General features: G+C 44.1%; 2 protein-coding genes across 4 annotated transcripts in view; one reads left to right on the top strand and one right to left on the bottom strand.

The window, feature by feature from the left end:
* On the bottom strand, positions 1-16,700 carry BORCS8 (BLOC-1 related complex subunit 8). Of its 2 annotated transcripts, none has more exons than XM_073592597.1 (4): positions 16,327-16,700; positions 12,244-12,356; positions 11,028-11,092; positions 1-8,236 (listed from the first exon to the last, which is right to left on the bottom strand). In XM_073592597.1, the coding sequence occupies exons 1-4, from the start codon at positions 16,349-16,351 to the stop codon at positions 8,125-8,127; spliced, it is 315 nt and encodes a 104-aa protein (XP_073448698.1). In that variant the 5' UTR covers positions 16,352-16,700; the 3' UTR covers positions 1-8,124. The 2 variants fall into 2 exon arrangements, with proteins under 2 accessions (XP_073448698.1, XP_073448689.1); XM_073592588.1 differs by having other exon boundaries at positions 16,385-16,680.
* The window catches only part of RFXANK (regulatory factor X associated ankyrin containing protein), a 53,621-nt gene continuing 51,782 nt past the window's right edge, over positions 16,471-18,309 (top strand). Inside the window, exon 1 of one of the 2 annotated variants that reach the window (XM_073592573.1) lies at positions 16,471-16,773. The gene's annotated coding sequence lies outside the window, so the exon portion shown is untranslated. Of the gene's footprint in view, positions 16,839-18,309 lie in introns of both variants that reach the window. The other variant, XM_073592555.1, reaches the window with a different exon arrangement.

Genomic DNA, 18,309 nt, shown 5'->3' with positions numbered 1-18,309 from the left:
TAGGTTATGATATAAAAGTTTAATGACAGTAGATACATAAATTAGATTTCACACACACAACATTTTATAACACAAATTTAACTTATTTATACAATGAAACCAAGTGCATTTAAGGTTACTAAAACATTGACAACTGACATTGTTTTATTTGAAAATGTATCAAGATATATTATCGCTATTTTAGATTTACTCATACCAATTTTACATTACATCGTGCTCTCTACAATTAAAACATACAGTTAAAAAAATAAGAGAAAGGCAATAGAAATGTGACGATACAGTTAAAAGCTAAAACACTTGACAAATATTAAGACACAAATGAATGCAGAGCTGTATTCATTCAGCCTCTTCTATGTCTTGTACAGCAAAACTCATACTGGGGACAAATAAGCAGCAAAGGAGAATCAGTTGTGCTGATAAGAAAATGCAATAGTTTGAGTCACTAGAACAAAACAAAAAAAAAAAAACAAAAAAAAAAAGGAAAACACTTTTACTGGTGTCCTGACAGTGTATAACCCTGTCAAAAACTCAAACCTACTTTCTTCTCTTACCAAAGTGAAAAAAAAGTTGGGGGTTTAGGTATACTTTAACCTTTGTCACTGTGATTTTTTACATATCAGTTTGGACTGTTTTTTTTCATTCTGCATTAAGGTGCATCTCTCTTGTGCTTTTAAAAGGCTGCATCAAAGTTAGAAATTAAAAAAAAGCTTCATGCACCATAAAAGAACATACTCTTAAAAAGGAGTTATGGTATGCTACCACCTTTACTGTACTACTGTGAATTCAAGCAGACTGGCTGTTATGTATAACCTATGGTGTCTTTAAATCACTGACCTGGAACAAATATACAGCTCAGGAACATAAAAAAGCATAAGCATTCATCTGCAGGCTTGTCCCAGGTCAGAGCCTTAAGATATTAAAGTAAGGGGGCTGAACATGATAGCCAGGGAACTATCTCTTAGCAATGCAAAACAGTCAGACTAGTTTCTAGTTTTTTTTATCAGTCATACTCTATTCTATATATTTACTACCTAAAGAATCACTGACCTTGAGTAAACAAGCAACCAACCATATCTGGGTCTGTGTCCCACTAAGTAAAGATGCCACAGGATCATCATGACTGCCAAAAAAAAATTGACAGTTACTTACCGATAACTGTTTTTCTAGGATATCTTCCAGGACGGCACACCTGAGATGAGAGGCTCCTCCCTACAGGAAACACAATCAATCGACAGCTGTTTTAAGTCCCCACCCTTCCCCTTGATCCTCAGTTTGTAGAGAAGTAACTCCTGAACCTGGTTCACAAGGGAAATCATTACTCATAGGTACTCACCTTCTAGTGTTCTACCATTTTCCCTCCTCCAACGGGCGGGAAGTAGGCCTGCCGTCCTGGAAGATATCCTAGAAAAACAGTTATCGGTAAGTAACTGTCAATTTTCTCTAGTCATCTTCCAGGACGGCACACCTGAGAGGATAATCAAGTACCTCAGGCCTACCTTAGGGTGGGACCACTGCAAGACCCTCTTGGCGGACCTTGGTTCTGCAGTGAGTTTTACCTCCATTCCATATGCTTGATGAAGGTATTATAGCTGGATCATGCGGCTGATCTGCAGGTCTACTCCACCGATGTCCCTGCCTTCTATGCTTCGGATGCAGGACCTAGGTGGAGTGGGCTCTTAAAGATGGAATCAGAAAACATGTTAAACTTGTAGGTTATCAATGTTGCCTATCTCACACATCTAACAACCATGGCCTATTGTGCCTGTAGGTGCTACTTAGAACCCTTAAAGATTAATCAGAGACCTGTGTTGTAAGACAAGGACACTAATTGATCACTAAGAGGGCCTGTCTTAACCATAGGTGTGCGCAGCCAATTTCATTAGGGTGTGCACCCTAAAGCTCAAAACACACATGCATGTGTGTGTGTCTACATATATATGACCCCGGCAAATTTATCTCTCTGCTGCCACAGTGAAAGAGACGAGCATAGACACTTCTCTTATGGCAGAGCCAGCAAGATGTAGATCTTTCACATGTTCCTGCTGCTACACAGAGCGATAATACTAATGTGCATGGTGTGATTAGGGTGTGCCTGGGCACACCCTGTGCGCACGCCTATGGTCTTAACACTATCCTGTTCAGGGAATTAAAACTGCAAAAAAAAAAAAAAGGTGGGCCCCTAACAGACAACCTTTTTTGTTCATTTTTATCTTTACATCAGCAAAGACTAAAGGGAAGCCTACTTAAGGGTAATAGATTAACCGAGGCTTAATCCCTGGGTTTAAGGCATGCCCACTCTGTGGCTTTACTTACGCCTGAGTGCCTACTTCAGGAGAATAAAGTCCATAGCAGGAGTATAACACTTATACTGCTACATCTAGTTCTGCTAGAAGGGTGAGATGAAGGTCATGCACCGAGCCGTAACCTATTCGGTCGGATATACATCTTTATACTTCATCTTCAGGTCATAATACTCCTCTGAACAGAACTTCCCAAGTTCTAACTAAGCAGGGTGATTCTTTATCGCCTTCCTCCAGTGTTCTATAACCCTACTGGGCTTCAACCCTAGGAAATGGTTCCAGCATCCCTGAATGTAAGGGGCTGAGGCTTTCTGACATGTGACGTCTGCAGCCAGAACTCCAGGCCCCTCCACGGAAAAGAGGGCTGAAATACAAAAGGTGATACATGCATTATTAATATCACAAATTAAAAAAGACCATAGATTGTGGACCCAGCACAATAGATTTAGACAGAAAGGACACAAGCATAGACAATAATGTGTATCTGAGTGTGGCTAGCTAAACCAACATATCAAATATGGGAGAGACCCAAATCTGAACTTCAATGTAGACAAACAGTCCTCACAGTCTGGTTTTCTGATGTGCAGCCAATCTGTAAAAACATTAAGATACACGCAAACCCTCAGCCTTGGTTCACACTGGGACGACTTGTCAGGCGACCTAGTCACCTGACAAGTAGCGTCCTGTTCTGTGCAATGGAGCCATTCTAAATCGGCACGATGCAAGTCACTCCGACTTAGAAAAAGGTTCCTGTACGACTTTGGGGGCGACTTGCATTGACTTCTATACAGAAGTCGTTTCGCAAGTCGCCGCTGAGTCGTGTCCTGGGTCGCCTGAGGCAGTCGCGCTGTAAGTCGTGCTGCCTCAGTGTGAACCGACCCTAAATGCTGCGTGTTTCTGAAGTGCAGCTAGCTAGGTCATAACTGATATATATACATAAAGGACGGGAGTCCTGTTTACGGTGGAGTTTTACTGATGTACAGCAAAACAGGGCCATAAATATAAGACAGAAAGACCCAAACTTCTATGTTGCGTATTTCTGATGAACCACCAAATACAGTTATAAGATCAATATGGCCCTGGCTAGCTAAACCAACATAAGACAATATCTTTTCTGTTATGCAGTTCTGTAGTGCAGTCACATAGAACCAACACGGAAAGGACCCAAGCAACCTGCAGCATTGTGTTTTTCTGAAGTGCAGTAAGGTAAGGCAATATGAAACAGAAAGCACCAACAAGCTTCAATGTTGAGTATTTCTGCTGTACAGCAACATAAAAACAGACAGCCTTCCTAGCTGCGATCTTTCTGGTGTATTGCAAAGTAAGGCAATAAACTCCATGATGTCTATTCTTGTGTGTAGCAAAACCTCAACCAGAAGGGAACTTCGGGCTCCCACACCTGTGCGACCCAACCTGCAACCGCAAAAACGCAAGAGAATCACTATGGCTTCCAATGGGAACCATTTGTGTCTGTGCAACTCCAGGTCGCAGCGCCACCAAGCAAACCCTGCTTTATGGATCCACAGACCTCAAGATTACACAGGTCGCAGGTAACTTGCAATTTTCAGGTTGAACAAGCGAGGGGTCCCCAATGCTCTATCTCCCTGGAGGCGTGCAGCCAACAACACCCTGCTGTGTATCCCTAAGAAGCAGCAAGGTAGAACAATGAGAAACAGAAAAGACACCCCTCACTGCTGTGCCTTTCTGATATGCAGCCGATAAGGCAGTAAATATAGAACATACAGGACACAAACGATCTTCAATCTTTGTGTATGTCTGATGTGTAGTAATATACCAATACTGAGCAGATACGCCACCATCCTCAATGTGTCTCCCTGCTGAGGCAGCAAAAACAAATCAGAAAAGGACAAGCAACCTTCACTGCTGTGTCCTTTCTGATATGCAGCCAATAAGGCAGTAAATGTAATGCCGCGTACACACGAGCGGACTTTACGGCGGACTTTGCCCGGCGGACTGGATTTCGTCGGACAATTCGATGTGTGTGGGCTCCAGCGGACTTTGTTTTCTCAAAAGTTGGACGGACTTAGATTTTAAACTTGTTTAAAATGTATCCGTTGAAATAGAGTCCGGTCGAAAAGTCCGCTCGTCTGTATGCTAGTTCGACGGACAAAAAGGCACGCTAGGGCAGCTATTGGCTACTGGCTATGAACTTCCTTGTTTTAGTCCGGTCGTACGTCATCACGTACGAATTCGACGGACTTTGGTGGATTGTGTGTAGGCAAGTCCGTTCATTCACAAAGTCCGTCGGAAAGTACGTCGAAAAATCCGCCGGGCAAAGTCCGCCGTAAAGTCCGACCGTGTGTACGCGGCATAAGACATAAAAGGACAGACAACCTTCAATCTTGTATATATCTGATGTGCAACAATATAACAATCTGAATAGAGATAGCACATCCATATTGAAGGGATTTGGCATGCGACTCAACATGTCAAATCGCATGCCTAAAATCGGCAACCTTTGCCGTTAATAGCACTGTCAGCCTGACGCCACTTTGCGGGGCTGCACCGATTACCAAAGTCAGTACAAGTACTACCCCTGGCACAGGTTCAATTTGTATTTCCCAACAATTCAGGACCATCAATCTTCACTACTGCCTATCTAATAAGCAACCAATAAGGCAGTAATACAGGACACAAAAAAACCCCAGACAGAACTCAATTTTGAGTATGTCTGATGTGCAGCAATATAACAAATATGAGCAGAGATGTCATAAGACTAAATGATGTGCATTTCCGCCATGCATCACAAGACCAGAAAGTACAGACCACCTTCCCTGTTGTATTTTTCTGATCTGTAGCCAAATAAAGCAGTACCTTTAGGATATAAACAGACAACAACAAAGCTTCAGTGCAGTGCATTTCTGATGTACAGCACTATACCCCTTATGAGCAGAGATGTCACAAATCTCAATGTGTATTTCTGCTGTGCCACAAAACATCCCAGCAAGGACAAACCTTCACTACTGAGGTCTACTGGTGTGCAACCAAGGAGGAGTCATGGTGTATCCCTTTATGAAATAACCAAACAGAGCAATTTGATCTCTAGGCATAGCCTGGGCTGTAGATACTAACACTTCACCCCCCAGTGAAGGAACAAATTCTAAAAATGTTTAGACACCTTACTATAGTAGCTGTTGTCCTACCTTACCTCCGTAGACTGAGCAAACGCTGGCCAGCTCACACACAGGTGGGGCTGATCAGAAACTAAAGTCTCAATGAGCCCAGCCCTAGAGACCAATTTAGGACAGCCTCTAGAAAAGGTGATCACCAATTTAGCCTGGAGGAAAATAGCCACCTGCAGGCTTTAAACAAGCAATCATGTATCTATCTAGCTCTTGCATATGTTTGCACAGAAAATCCTTAATTAAAGGATATAGGAAGCGATTTATGGTAAATCGCCTTTAGATCTGTCACTGAGTTGACTGCAGCCCAAACCAACAAAAAGGTTTTTCTTACCTCCTGCACTTCAATATAACCACAATGTAAAGGTGGAGTGGGAGGTTGGAGCTTATGACTTCAGATTCCTAGCAGCTGGGCTAATAGGGCCATATAACCTAGTGCACCTGCTGACCAGGAGCGCTTACTCTGAATCCTTCAACCTCTGCACAATCCATAAATTGTTCAGTGGTATACCTGGCCTGTAAGGAACTCTTTGTATCTACCAGGTCCTCCCCCCCCGCTCTATTCATCCCTACTAATGTCCCACAACCGGACATGTAGGGAGAGTGTTGGAAACCTACTGTTGTGATCACCACAGTGTCTCTGCTGTAAGAGGGAGCTGTGGATGGTGGTTTTAGCAGTAGCTTCTGGGCTATTTTGTTATGCAGACCCCAGGTCCTGCACTGCACCACTTAGTAAATTCAGGGGGAAGGGGAAGAAATGCCTTACCTACCTCTTTCCCATCTGAGGTGGTTTAGGCACACTCACTCCTCTGCACCACTTGTCCACCATACAGCACCTCTGATGTAAGAGGGAGCTGTAGCTGGTGTTTTTAGCAGAAGCTTCTGGGCTATTTGAATCCAGACCCCAGGGGAGATTATCTCAAATGCCCAGAAACCATCTGGCTGGGATTGGGGATTTTGCAGCTAAATTCCCAAGGTAAAGGAAAGTACTCACCGTTGTAGTCTTCCCCTTTATCCACAGCCACAGGGCTTGCTTTTCCATCCTTATGGTCCACACGCAAGGAGGATAGCCGCCAAAGTGCCCCCCCCCCAACTGCTGTCCCCGTAGGGAGCTGCAAGGTTAGGCTGTGTCCTGCCAGTCAGTATATACATCTGGGGGGCAATGCCGTACATTCCTCATTCCATTCTGAGGTGGTTTAGGCAGACATCCACCGTAGTGAACTGGTGCCTCCTCGAAAGGAGGATGTGGGCGCCTGCTCCTGCTGACTCTCAGCCTTCCCACCTGGGTAAGAACGCGGGTCGTTCAGGCGGCGCCCTCCCCAGCAGCCCATGCGAGCTACCAGGGGCCCAGGAGTCGGGGGCCCTGGAAAGAACTGACAGCCAGCACCCCTGTCTGAACGGACGCCCGGACAGGTAAGGGGGGGAGACAGGAAAAAGGCCCCTGAAGTTCTGGGGACACCACTGTACCCAGGGGCCTTCAGCTCTCAGGGGGGCTCTTCCAGTTTCTGCTGCCCCCCCTGAGGAAAGGATAGGGGAACCCCCCAGGAAGGATAAATATATCCGGCCAGACCCAGAGGCCCATCAGGTACTAACCAGGCCCGACCCTGCTTTGCCTCCAAGATCATACGAGATCGGGCAGGCGGCGCCCTCTTTCACTTTCAGGGTGATGTGGCCGTAGGCCTTCCCCAGGCATTTGGTCCGGCTCCCAGGGGGGGACCACCAGCCCCAGGCTTCGGGTCATTTGGAAAAAAACAAACGGTTTCGCTGTGTAGGGAGAAACACAATCAAAAAACTGAGGATCAAGGGGAAGGGTGTGGACTTAAAACAGCTGTCGATTGATTGTGTTTCCTTTAGGGAGGAGCCTCTCATCTCAGGTGTGCCGTCCTGGAAGATGACTAGAGAAAAAGAACTTCATAAAGAGTTTAAAAAAAAAAAGAAAGCTAGTGCAGATATCTTCATCATGACAGCTTAAAACTGTCATACACTATACCATATATTGTACTAGAAGAATCAGACCCATGCATTTCAAAGAAATACAGTAAAGGTTCATGTTGCCATATAGTTGCGTACTTGTTTAAACAGCATTCTTAGTGCTCATCTAGATCTAAACAAGCATACTTAAAACACAAGAAGTGCTTAATAGAGTTTGTATTTTACAATGCCAGCCTGGAGTGCCTGCTTACAAAGCAGCAAGCTACGACAATCTAGTATTGTACGCTGAGAAAGGTAATGTTCATCTGTGTATGTGTGCATTATACCACCGTAAGAGTGTATATGGGGACTTACATAAAGAACACAAAGAAAAGAATGCTTGAAGAGCACGTTTTCCAAATCTCACAGGGTCTGCCTCACAGAGTATATAATCAAGTTACGTAATACAGTTTGATTTATTTTCATTCTTTCATTATTTTCAAGCCATTACTTTAACATAGCACTTCCTTTTTTTTTTTTTTTTTTTTTTTTTTTTACAAGTTCCCTTGTTACTTCAGAAACCATTCACATTGTATACAGTTACTATCAGCATACAAGTTTTTGTAAAAAAAAAAAAAAAAAAAAAAAGCCCCAAGCAGAAATTCACAAAATAACACCAGTACTGTTAAGCAGGTAGATTGTCTTTGCTTCTTGTTTCTTCTTCTTTATTTGTGAAGGCTGAGGTGGAAAATGAAAACCTTTCCAGCAAACTACCTGCGACTCTGCACTGTGTTCAGCTGGTGCTTCAAGTTGATTGCTTGCTTCAGTAGACCTTCAATGCTTTTAAAGTGCACGCTGCTGAATGTCATACTTTTTACAGCACTGTGTTAAAAAAAATAATAATAGTATGTAGTAGAATTAATATAAGTCACTATTCACAATCCCAGCTATTTGACTCCTAGCAGATACATATTCCTTGAAAAATAATTATGGAAGCATAGGATACATGGTCTAATACACATCTGCTATGAGTCAGATTTAAACATTTGTACTGTAAAGGGCTTTCAGCTGCCTGGCACAGGGTTTTTCCTTTCTTGTTCATTGAGGGGCGCAGTATTCAGAAACAAATTGGTTAAACAATGACCAGCCTGGCAGTTTTTTACTAGTGTCCTATTAGGATAGACACCTTTTCTCTACTGAAAAAAGTTTAACCATTTTTACTAGCCATTTTGTTTCTCAAGAAAATGTTTTCTTCAAACAAGACTTCTCTACAAGCTGCTTGGGCTGGTCAATCTGGCAGCTATCCAGATTGATGTATCCACCAGCTTTAGAGGACAGACCTGGACCCTGCTGGACTATTAGATTACAGGGAACGTGACCTTCAGGCACTGAACTCTGCTTGTGGTGCTTTCCAGACCTCTGTGCACAGTATTAGTTAGTCACAGAATGCTTTCCAGGTATACAGCCATAGCATAGGCTCTGGTGTGATCCAGTCTTTAAAGATTGAAGTAAGCCATGTAGACTGAGCATGGGGGGGGGGGGGCACTATATTTATTCAAATCATTAGGTGCCATTATTATCCCTTTTTTTTGTTGGTCTTCATAGTAAGGGTCTAAATTCTGCGCAATTGAGTGCTGCATCAATAGGTGAAGTCTGTGGCTACAACTGGTGCTGTTATTAGTCTGGGATCTCTGACTGGCCCTAAGACTACCAAAACCTCTCCGGTACACATCCTACCCCAAAGCATCCTGTACAGAGACTGGGAAACTCTTGATAAACTAATTTACTCCTCGCAAATGTTTTGCAGGCCAATATTTTTTTGAGGCGTTCTTTATTAAAAAAGTGGTGTCTTGTCTTTATAAAGCACGGACTATTCCTTTTGTGGATTCACCAGTGTTTAAGGATCCCTATGACAAATGTTTCCAAATCCTTGTTTTCTCCGGCAGTCCCTGCATTGCAAACTGCCATTAGCCATCTTTTTTATATAGTGCTTAGAGCTCACCATGACACTCCTACGCTACTGTATAGGGGTTAGTGGATATCTCTTATCGTATTGTGTTCTCAGTACAACTGGATTTAAAATCTTTTCTTCCTCCAAAACTCCTTCCTCGTCTCTGCAGACTTAAGATATAGCTCCAGACTGGCCCAGGTGGTTGTAGCACGCTGACCTGGCTAGACACCTGGCAGGCATCTTCTGGGCTTTTCCAGATTATCTGGATCTTCTATCCCAAGGGCTGGGGTTTCACAGCTGCTTGCAGAGCCATTTTTTGCATTTTTCTCCCACATGTTAATAATGCACGTTTTAGTTCATCACCCAGCCGAACCTCCTAGGGCAGTGATGGTGAACCTTGGCACCCCAGATGTTTTGGAACTACATTTCCCATGATGCTCAGCTACACTGCAGAGTGCATGAGTATCATGGGAAATGTAGTTCCAAAACATCTGGGGAGCCAAGGTTCGCCACCACTGTCCTAGGACTTCTACCATCTGCTGAACATTTGATGTCAGTTTCTGATCCAATTGCTCCCTGAGCAGCAGGTCATTCAGGTATCCCACATTAGGAGTCCCCAAAAACTCCAGAACCAGACCAAGCACCTTCGTAAACACTCTTGGTGCCATAGACAGACTGAAAAACAACTCCGCAAATTGACAGTGGCAATCCTCCACTGCAAGGAAATGCTGTGAGATAATGACCCCTTGGGACAGCAGTCCTTCCAGGGCCTCAAACAAAAACTCTCTTTGTTGATCTGAAGATACACTTGAGTGCATAAAGAGTGGAGGACGAAAGCAGCAAAAATCCAGTTTGTAGCCTTTGGATCGCAGGCTGCAGACCCAGCTGTTTTTCTATAAACTGAGGAATGTTGGGGGTGGGAGGCATTAGATCAGGTTGATGTATGATGGCCAGCCTTCTGATTCCCAGGTTCATCATTCTGCAGTATGCCCTATGGTTAGATCCCATTTTAAAAGTGTCTTCCAGTGATCACATGACTCCAGGCTCTCTGCTCCTCTCCTCCCTGGCTGAGGTCAGCAGGGGAATCTTGGCCCCACCCACTGGAGATATCAGACAGGGAGAGCCAAGAGCCTGGAGTCATCTTATCGCTGGAAGACACTGAAAAAAGACAAAAAAACAGGTAGAACCCTTTTTTAATTTTTTTTTTTATAAAGCACAGCCACTAGGATGCAGCTTTTTATCTGACAGAGGGGATGATATAAAGATGAGATAGTGGCTTAACCACTGTCATATATTAAAAAAATAATAATTTTAGGTATTGTTTGTGTGATGACATTTCTTTGAGAGATCTTACACCTAAAAAGTCCCAACATTATTCGGCTTTTCCCTGGAACACCAGGAAGCTAGCAATTGGTATGATGCTTTAGAATTCGAAATAATAATAAAATTTTCTGGTAATGTTGATTCAAATTATTTTGCCAGAAGAATTACAGACCAGCATCTGACTTAAAGAAGATAACTATCATGTCCAGAAATTAATGCATCCTAGGACCCAACTTGCCAAGGTGCAGATTACTTTCTTTTATGGAAAAACATGTTCCTGGACTTATTCAAAGTGCCTCTTTACTCCCAGATTAGACCTACTGGATCAGGAATTTTATATGAATTGTCTCACCTTCCATTATTCTCTATTTTTTTATGGTGATAAATTAACAGCTGTACCTGCAAGCATACTCCACTGTGTAAATGGATCCTTGGCTCTGCTCTTCCCAGTTCTGCATATCAGCCTGTAATATCAATATCAGTAGGAATGTGAAATTCTCATGGTAAAGCATACAACCAGACTAATGTAATCAACTGAAAAAGGTCTAAAGTCAACAGCACCTCAGACTTGCTTGTATGCCCACCTTGGTAGCTCAGCACCAACATCTATACAATCCTATCTCAATGTATCAAATGTAACTATCAGAGCAGATTACCAATGAAGGAATACAGAAGTGTGGCTTTGGTCACATCAACAGGGGAGAACTTAATAGAATTGCCAGACTAAGGGGCTGTGTTAATCAGCTTGAATGCTGCAGGTTCATTGCAAGGACACTGATAGAAAAAAAAAAACATTAATGTGTTCTGTTCACACCATGTGTGTTGGTTTGCACTGCATAAAAAAAGCAGTGTGTCTGCATTTTTTTCAATTGCAATGTGTTGTTATAATGCATTGCAGATGCACATTGGGGGTTATTTACCAGAACTCAAAAGTGCAAAATCTGCTGCAGCTCTGCACAGAAACCATGCAGCTTCCAGGTTTGATTGCCAAAGCTTAACTGAAAAAGCTGAAGTTAGAAGCTGATTGGCTACCATGCGCAGCTGCACCAAATTCTAAGTGCTCCAGTTTTAGTAAGTATACCCCAATGTAAACAAGCAGACATACATTATATGCATCATAATGTGTGCCGCTGGTGTATATGGGTCCTTTGAAATCTTTTTTAAATGTTTTTACAAATTAAGGCATACACTAAGGAGGGTAAAGAAACATTCTGGACACTTATTATGCCCTTCTTGATCTGTTGCAAAGGAATTATACAGAACTCCTTTGCTTGGCCAAATAATTGTCAAAGTATCATAGCACTGGAAACCAAAAAATTGCCTGGTAATCAAGGGGCATTTCAGACTACTACGCAAGTGGTTAAAGTGAAAACACTTCTGCTTTTTTAATAAGAGGTTGATTTCCGATACCATGTCCTCTGGATTTAAGCTTGTAACTATGCCATTCCATACTAAAATGATAAACCCTCTTAAAAGGGACCATCTGAAATACTGCTCAAGATGAGCTGCATATATTCAGACTGCTAGGACAGGCTGAAAGTCAAAATCTTTTTTACAACAGGGTTGTCTGAACACAAATGGACTAACACAACAGATAAAGGAAAAGCACTCTCACCTTGTGCTGGGCCAGCTCCGGTAATGATCTACGCACATGTTCCTGCAGGCGATACAAAGCCACTGAAGGCTCATTGGCGAGGACATACATACTCTCCGTGAACTTGTCTGTGACTGAAACGATCAAAGCGAACGTAGTGTGAGTTATGAGGAAAAGCAATGCCCAACATTGGGTGGATCCCCTTTCTTTCTGTGTATTATGTTTATTTTTACATCTATGTATACTAATGCTAATGTTCAGACTGAATTTTGGAAGGGTGAGAAACCAACAGAAGTCAATAAAATCTATGCAGGGCTTATGTGGGTTGGCATGAACACTGTGGACGCATTTGTGCGGCGGTGGCTTGGTGTTAAGACCCACTTCTCCTGCTGCTGCATATGTGTCTTGCACAGTTGGAGTGGGGTTAAGCCCTGGTTCACAATGGTGAGATTTGACATGTCAAATCGGCGGCAATGGCATGGTCCTAATCAGTGCGAAATCTGGCCTGACATGCAAGAGTGAAATCGTGTGAGTTCAGCTGAACTCGCATGGCTTCATTCCCGCAGCTCAGTGTGAACCAGGGCTAAAGGAGAAGTACAGGCAAAGCTCACTTGGCTGTACTTCTCCTGTGGATCACAGGAGTGCAGTTTGTGCCGCATTCCTGTGACCTGTTTTCAGCAGAAAGCCCACTGTCAGCTGACGTCGCAGAGCCGGTCCAGGCTCAGGCAAGATCACGACAATGGAGTTGGGATCCACCCACATACCTGGACCTGCACCCGGCTTAGCCTCTCAGCACTGAGTGCCTAAGCTGGCCGCTTTCACCTTACTACAGCCCAGCGCTCCAGTGAGTGGGGGGCAGAGCAGAGAAGTGCAGACCTATGTATACCTGGATATGTATTATAGCAGAATGTAAAAAAAATATTTTTATTTTAAAAATTGTCACTCTTTTTGTTTATAGCGCAAAAAATAAAAACCGCAGAGGTGATCAAATACCACCAAAAGAAAGCTCTATTTGTGGGAAAAAAAGAAAATCAATTTTGTTAGGGTACACTGTCACATGACCGCGCAATTGTTAAAGCGACGCAGTGCCATATCGCAAAAAATTGCCTGGTCATTAAGGGGGTAAATCCTTCCGGTCCTTGGTTCTAAAGCCATAAAGTTTTTACATGAATGCATTCCATGCATTATAGTAAAAGACCTTCTGCGTCCAGAATCACTCCCCAAACCCCCCTTATACTTACCTGAGCCCATTCTCCCTCCTCACTGGGCAGATTGATAGCACAGGGAGCCGTTGGCTCCTGCTGCTGTCAATCAAATTCTATGATGAGGGAGCAGGGGGTGGGGCAAAGATCGCTGTCTGTGTCTATGGACACAGGCAGCGGGGCTTGAGATTGAGCCCGCACGAGTACCCCCCAGCAAGCTGCTTGCTATGTGTGTACTCGAAAGGAAGGGAGGAACCAGGAGCACCAGCGGGGGAACACAGAAGAGGAGGATCAGGGCTGCTCTGTGCAAAATCACTGCACAGAGCAGGCAAGTATAACATGTTATGAAAAAAAAAATAAAAGGTTTAGAATCAAGCTGAATTCTGTGTCTCCTATCACTTTATTTATTTTACTATGTTATTCAGCCACTGTAGTATACTGTAGTAGCATCAGCTATATACAGTAAGCTACGTTGTGTTCCAGCAGTAGTACGGTTGACTTCCTGTTTGTTGCCAAAACAAAACTGAGTCGGCCTCAATGCTTCTTAGCCATTCATTTTTTTTTAATCAATGAATACAAGGCTTCCTCTGATTAGCCCAGGTGGAAATTGTGATACCATCTGCCCGCTTCTCCACCTTGGCCAATCAAGGGAAGCGGTTATAACCCCTGTTGGCTTTTTTTTGTTGCCATCGGTGCCCCATTGAGGCAATTTCCCTTCACATCCTGCCCCATAGCCTCTACAGGAATGGAGAGGAAATCCCTGGCAGTCACCATGGTCACCAGTACTAATGTCCCCATTTCCCTTCTATTAATGTTCTGGTATCAACCCAAAATTTGGAATTTTCTTTTACTTTCACTTTTGATAATAACTCTTATATCGTAAGCTCTAATGAGTTGGGCCCTTTGATTCCTACTGTATTGTAACTGTACTGTCTGCCCTCATGTTGTGAAGTGCTGCATAAACTGTTGGCACTATATAAATCATGTATAATAACCATAAACAGGACTATTCGAGGCGTGAATCCTCCTAACAGGGGTCACAGACAGCAATAACAATTGGCAGGTAATCAAATCCCTCTCCACTCCAAGACTAAAAGAAAAAAGTTTTGCCTGCAGGTAAAAGTATATATTTTTATTTTACATTTGGAAGGGTTAGAACACCTGTCAGGCTTTTATTGCGGTCTATGTCCCCATTAGGGAGATTCACCCTCTCTTGATTTGCTCTGGTGACTATTGGCATCAGTACCGAAAGTGAGAGAGGAAAAATTCAAAATGTAAGCGTTGTCACCAGAACAGGAAATCTTCCAATGGGGACACCTGTTGCTGCGACAACTATCTAATGGCCCGTGCACACGTTCAGAAAATCGTATGAAAAACGATCGTACAATACAAGTCGTACATACATCGTACAAAGTTAGTACACAGCTTTCGAGAGCCGATCACATGTGAAATTACCGACAAGCACCAAAAAATTTTTGTACGATACTAAATCGTACCATTTTTGTTTAAAAGGGTTGTAAACCCTTTTGTTTTTTTCACCTTAAAGCGATGTTTCGCCAAAAAAATTTAAAAGCCAGCAGCTACACAGCCAGCAGCTAAAAGCTTCTAGCTTTTAACAATAGGACACTTACCTGTCCTGGAGTCCAGTGATGTCGGTACCTCAGCTGATGTCTCCATCAACTGTCAGATGCTGCCGCGGCCATTGCGGGAAAGGGTACACGGCAGTGTAGCCGAACGGCTTCACGCCAGGGACCCTACTGCTCATGTGCGAGGCCCCACTCCTCTCTCCTACTGGCCCGGTGACAGGGGGAGGAGGAGGGAACACCAAGGGGATGTCTTGGGCCGCGGCCCGAACTCCCGGAAGTGGGAATAGGATACCTGTCAAAGACAACAGGTATCCTGTCCCCCTTCCCCCCCAAAAGGTGCCAATTGTGGCACCGGAGAGGGAGAGGAGACAAATGAGCGGAAGTTCCACTTTTGGGTGGAACTCCACTTTAATGCATCCTATGCATTAAGGTGAAAAAACTTCTGTCAGTCACCGGCCCCCCAATTTTACTTACCTGAGCCCTGTATTTCGATTGGCGGAGGCGCGCTGTCCTTCTCTGCACGGGGTCCGGCTCTTGATTGGATAGATTGATAGCAGCGCAGCCATTGGCTCCCGCTGCTGTCAATCAAATCCAATGACACAGGCTTCGGGCTGAGTCCGGCATTCGTGTCTATGGACGCCAAATGCTGGACTCGGGAGCATGCCCGCAAGGTAACCCCCCGGGAGAGCGCTTCTCCTAGGGGGTAATCTGATAAGAGGAGAAGCCGCCAGGGGACCCCAGAAGTCAAGGATCGGGGCCACTCTGTGCAAAACAAGCTGCACAGTGGAGGGAAGTATGATATGTTTGTTATTTTACATAAAATAGAAAAACAATCCCTTAAAATCACTTTAATCAGTATAGTTGTCGTTTGAAAATACAATTAAAATACACTACATCACTTCTAAATTTTTATTCTGTTGTATGAGAATTTTCGTACTTTAGTAAACTCTTCATTTTTGATATGAGACTAGCACAAAAAATAAACAAATAAAAAAACACGGACGATCATTCATCTGATAATCTCATCGTGTGTTCCAGGCATAAGAGAGGATTGCCCCTCACATTGGAAAGACATCCATTGACTTCCTGTTGTGTCTATAAAACAGGAAGTAAAGGGAAATCTCTCTGAAGGGGAACAGATGGAAAAATAAAAACTTATACGGATTAATACCAGTCCAATGAAAAGTTTGGGCTTTAGTTATACTTTAAATGTTATTACTGTGTGTAGTGAATGGAGGACTCATATGCATTTCCATCTCTGAATAATCAATAGAATAAATGGGAACAATACTAAGAGCAGCTCTCATATCACTTACTTCTTTGAGTGATCGGCCCTGCCATCGCTTTACCCCCTCCACAACACCACCGGCTCACCTTTTTTCACCTTAATCTGCATCTCCTGCTCCTCCATGGCTTGAACTTAACCAGTGCACCGCCTCTACACGTCCGGGTGAGCATGGTCCGTCACGGACAACTGTCCGGGTACACTGGCACTAAAGGTTCCGCTTATAGTGCGGTGCTGAGCAAGACTGCTGTGTAGAGCAGAGTCTCCTGGCTGTGCTAGTCTGCTCTGTTCATCTTTTCAGTCATAGGAAGAGCCAGGTAACAGGTTGCTACTACAAGTCCCAGCATGAAGAACTACATACACATCAACTGACGGTCAACAAAGCAGGCAGAGACAGAATCCACCTATCGAAAGGGGAAGAAGCCATCGACCAATCAGGAAGCCTCTTACATCCAGCTTCCAGGAAGTGTCTGAAGAGGTACCTGGTGCGAAGAAGGAGAAGGAGTAGAGGGGGGACAGCAGCAGCAGGAGGTCATTGCACGGGTGGGTGACTCCATTCTAGGGGAATGTGTCTATGGGCTGCCACTGACATGGGAAGAGCAGGGGAGCACAAGCTCTCTGTAATGACAACTTTACTGCAATCGTCTTCAATCGAATTTACTAAGACTGGAGCAGCTGTGCATGGCAACCAATCAGCTTCTAGTTTTCATCTTTAAAGTGGAGTTCCAGTCATTTGTGTGTTTATTAAAAGTCAGCCGCTACAAAAACTGCTACTTTAATAAACACACACTTACCTGACCCACGGTCCAGCATTCACCCCAGCAGTTTTCTTCCTCTCTCCTCCCTTGGTGGCAGTGGCATCTCTACTATGGGCACCCGGCTGTGATAGCTTGTGGCTTCACAGCCGGGTGCCCACTAGGGTTGCCACCTTATCCCCTTAAAACTGAACACATATTAATTGCACAGGTTGTGCGGCTGATTAAGGTGGTAAACTCACTTGGTGCCTTATCTGCATCAAATTAGCCTCAGAACCTGTGTAATTCATATGTGTTTGGGTTTAAAGGGATGAGGTGGCAACCCTAGTGTCCACTGTGCATGCCCAAGCTGTGCTGTGCTCTGTGGTTGGTCCCGAAGTCTTCTAGGACCTGTCCTGTGTCCCAGAAGACTTCAGGAGGGAGGGGGAAGGAGAACTTCCGCTTCTGATCACCTAAGGCAACCGGAATGGAGGTGGCTGCGGGTACCTGTCAAAATTGGGTACCCACTCCCGCCCCCTCCTCCCCAATAAGAATGAGCTCTGGCGTGTTCGCACAGCCCACCAGGATGTCGGCACGGCGCTGCGCTAATCACAGGCAGTGAGACATTTCCTGATGTGCTTCTGCAGAGATCGAGAAATGTCTCACTGCCTGTGATTAGCACAGCGTAGTGCCGACTTCCTGGCGGGCTCCGCACGTGCTGTTTGCAAACACGCCTGAGCTCATCCTTACTCCCCTAAAGCTCAGTTTTACCATCAGGAGCTGGGGAGAAGGCCTTAAAGCAGAAGTTCCACTTTTTAGTGGAACTTCGCTTTAAGGTCTCATGCACACTGGGTGTTTTGCTAGATGCCTTTGCTCCTGGCAGCAGAGTTTTGGCAGACAAAAAACAAGCATTTAGCAGTGTCAAACGCTTTTTCTGCTCCTTTGAAGCACTGGCTGTGGGTTTTTTTTTTTTTTTTTTTTTCTGCCTCTAAATTCCTCCAAATGCCTATATGTGTGCATGGACACATAGGCTAACATGCAGGGGAGTTTTAGGCTGCGTTCACACTATGTGGGGCTGCGGTGCTAGGGTTGCCACCTCATCCCTTTCTAAAACTGAACACATAATAATTACACAGGTTGCGTGGATAATTAAGGTGGTAATGAAGCTCACTTGGTGCCTTATCTGCAATAAATTGACCTCAGAACCTGTGTATTTCATATGTGTTCGGGTTTAAGGCTGGATTCACACCTATGCATTTTTAGTGCTTTTTGCATTTTGC

Source organism: Aquarana catesbeiana, linkage group LG01 (genome assembly GCF_042186555.1).
Source record: "Aquarana catesbeiana isolate 2022-GZ linkage group LG01, ASM4218655v1, whole genome shotgun sequence".
Lineage (NCBI taxonomy): Eukaryota > Metazoa > Chordata > Amphibia > Anura > Ranidae > Aquarana > Aquarana catesbeiana.
Note: the sequence above shows the minus strand (reverse complement) of the source record. Positions and strands in the feature narration are given on the sequence as shown.

What these genes read in the sequence shown, in the direction of transcription:
- BORCS8 (XM_073592588.1), bottom strand. Translation starts at nt 16,421, where the DNA reads ATGGAGGAGCAGGAGATGCAGATTAAGGTGAAAAAAG. An exon ending in CGGAGCTGGCCCAGCACAAG is followed by an intron (nt 11,093 to 12,243) that starts GTGAGAGTGCTT and finishes TTGATATTACAG; the next exon opens with GCTGATATGCAGAACTGGGA. An exon ending in ACAGTGGAGTATGCTTGCAG is followed by an intron (nt 8,237 to 11,027) that starts GTACAGCTGTTA and finishes TTTTTAACACAG; the next exon opens with TGCTGTAAAAAGTATGACAT.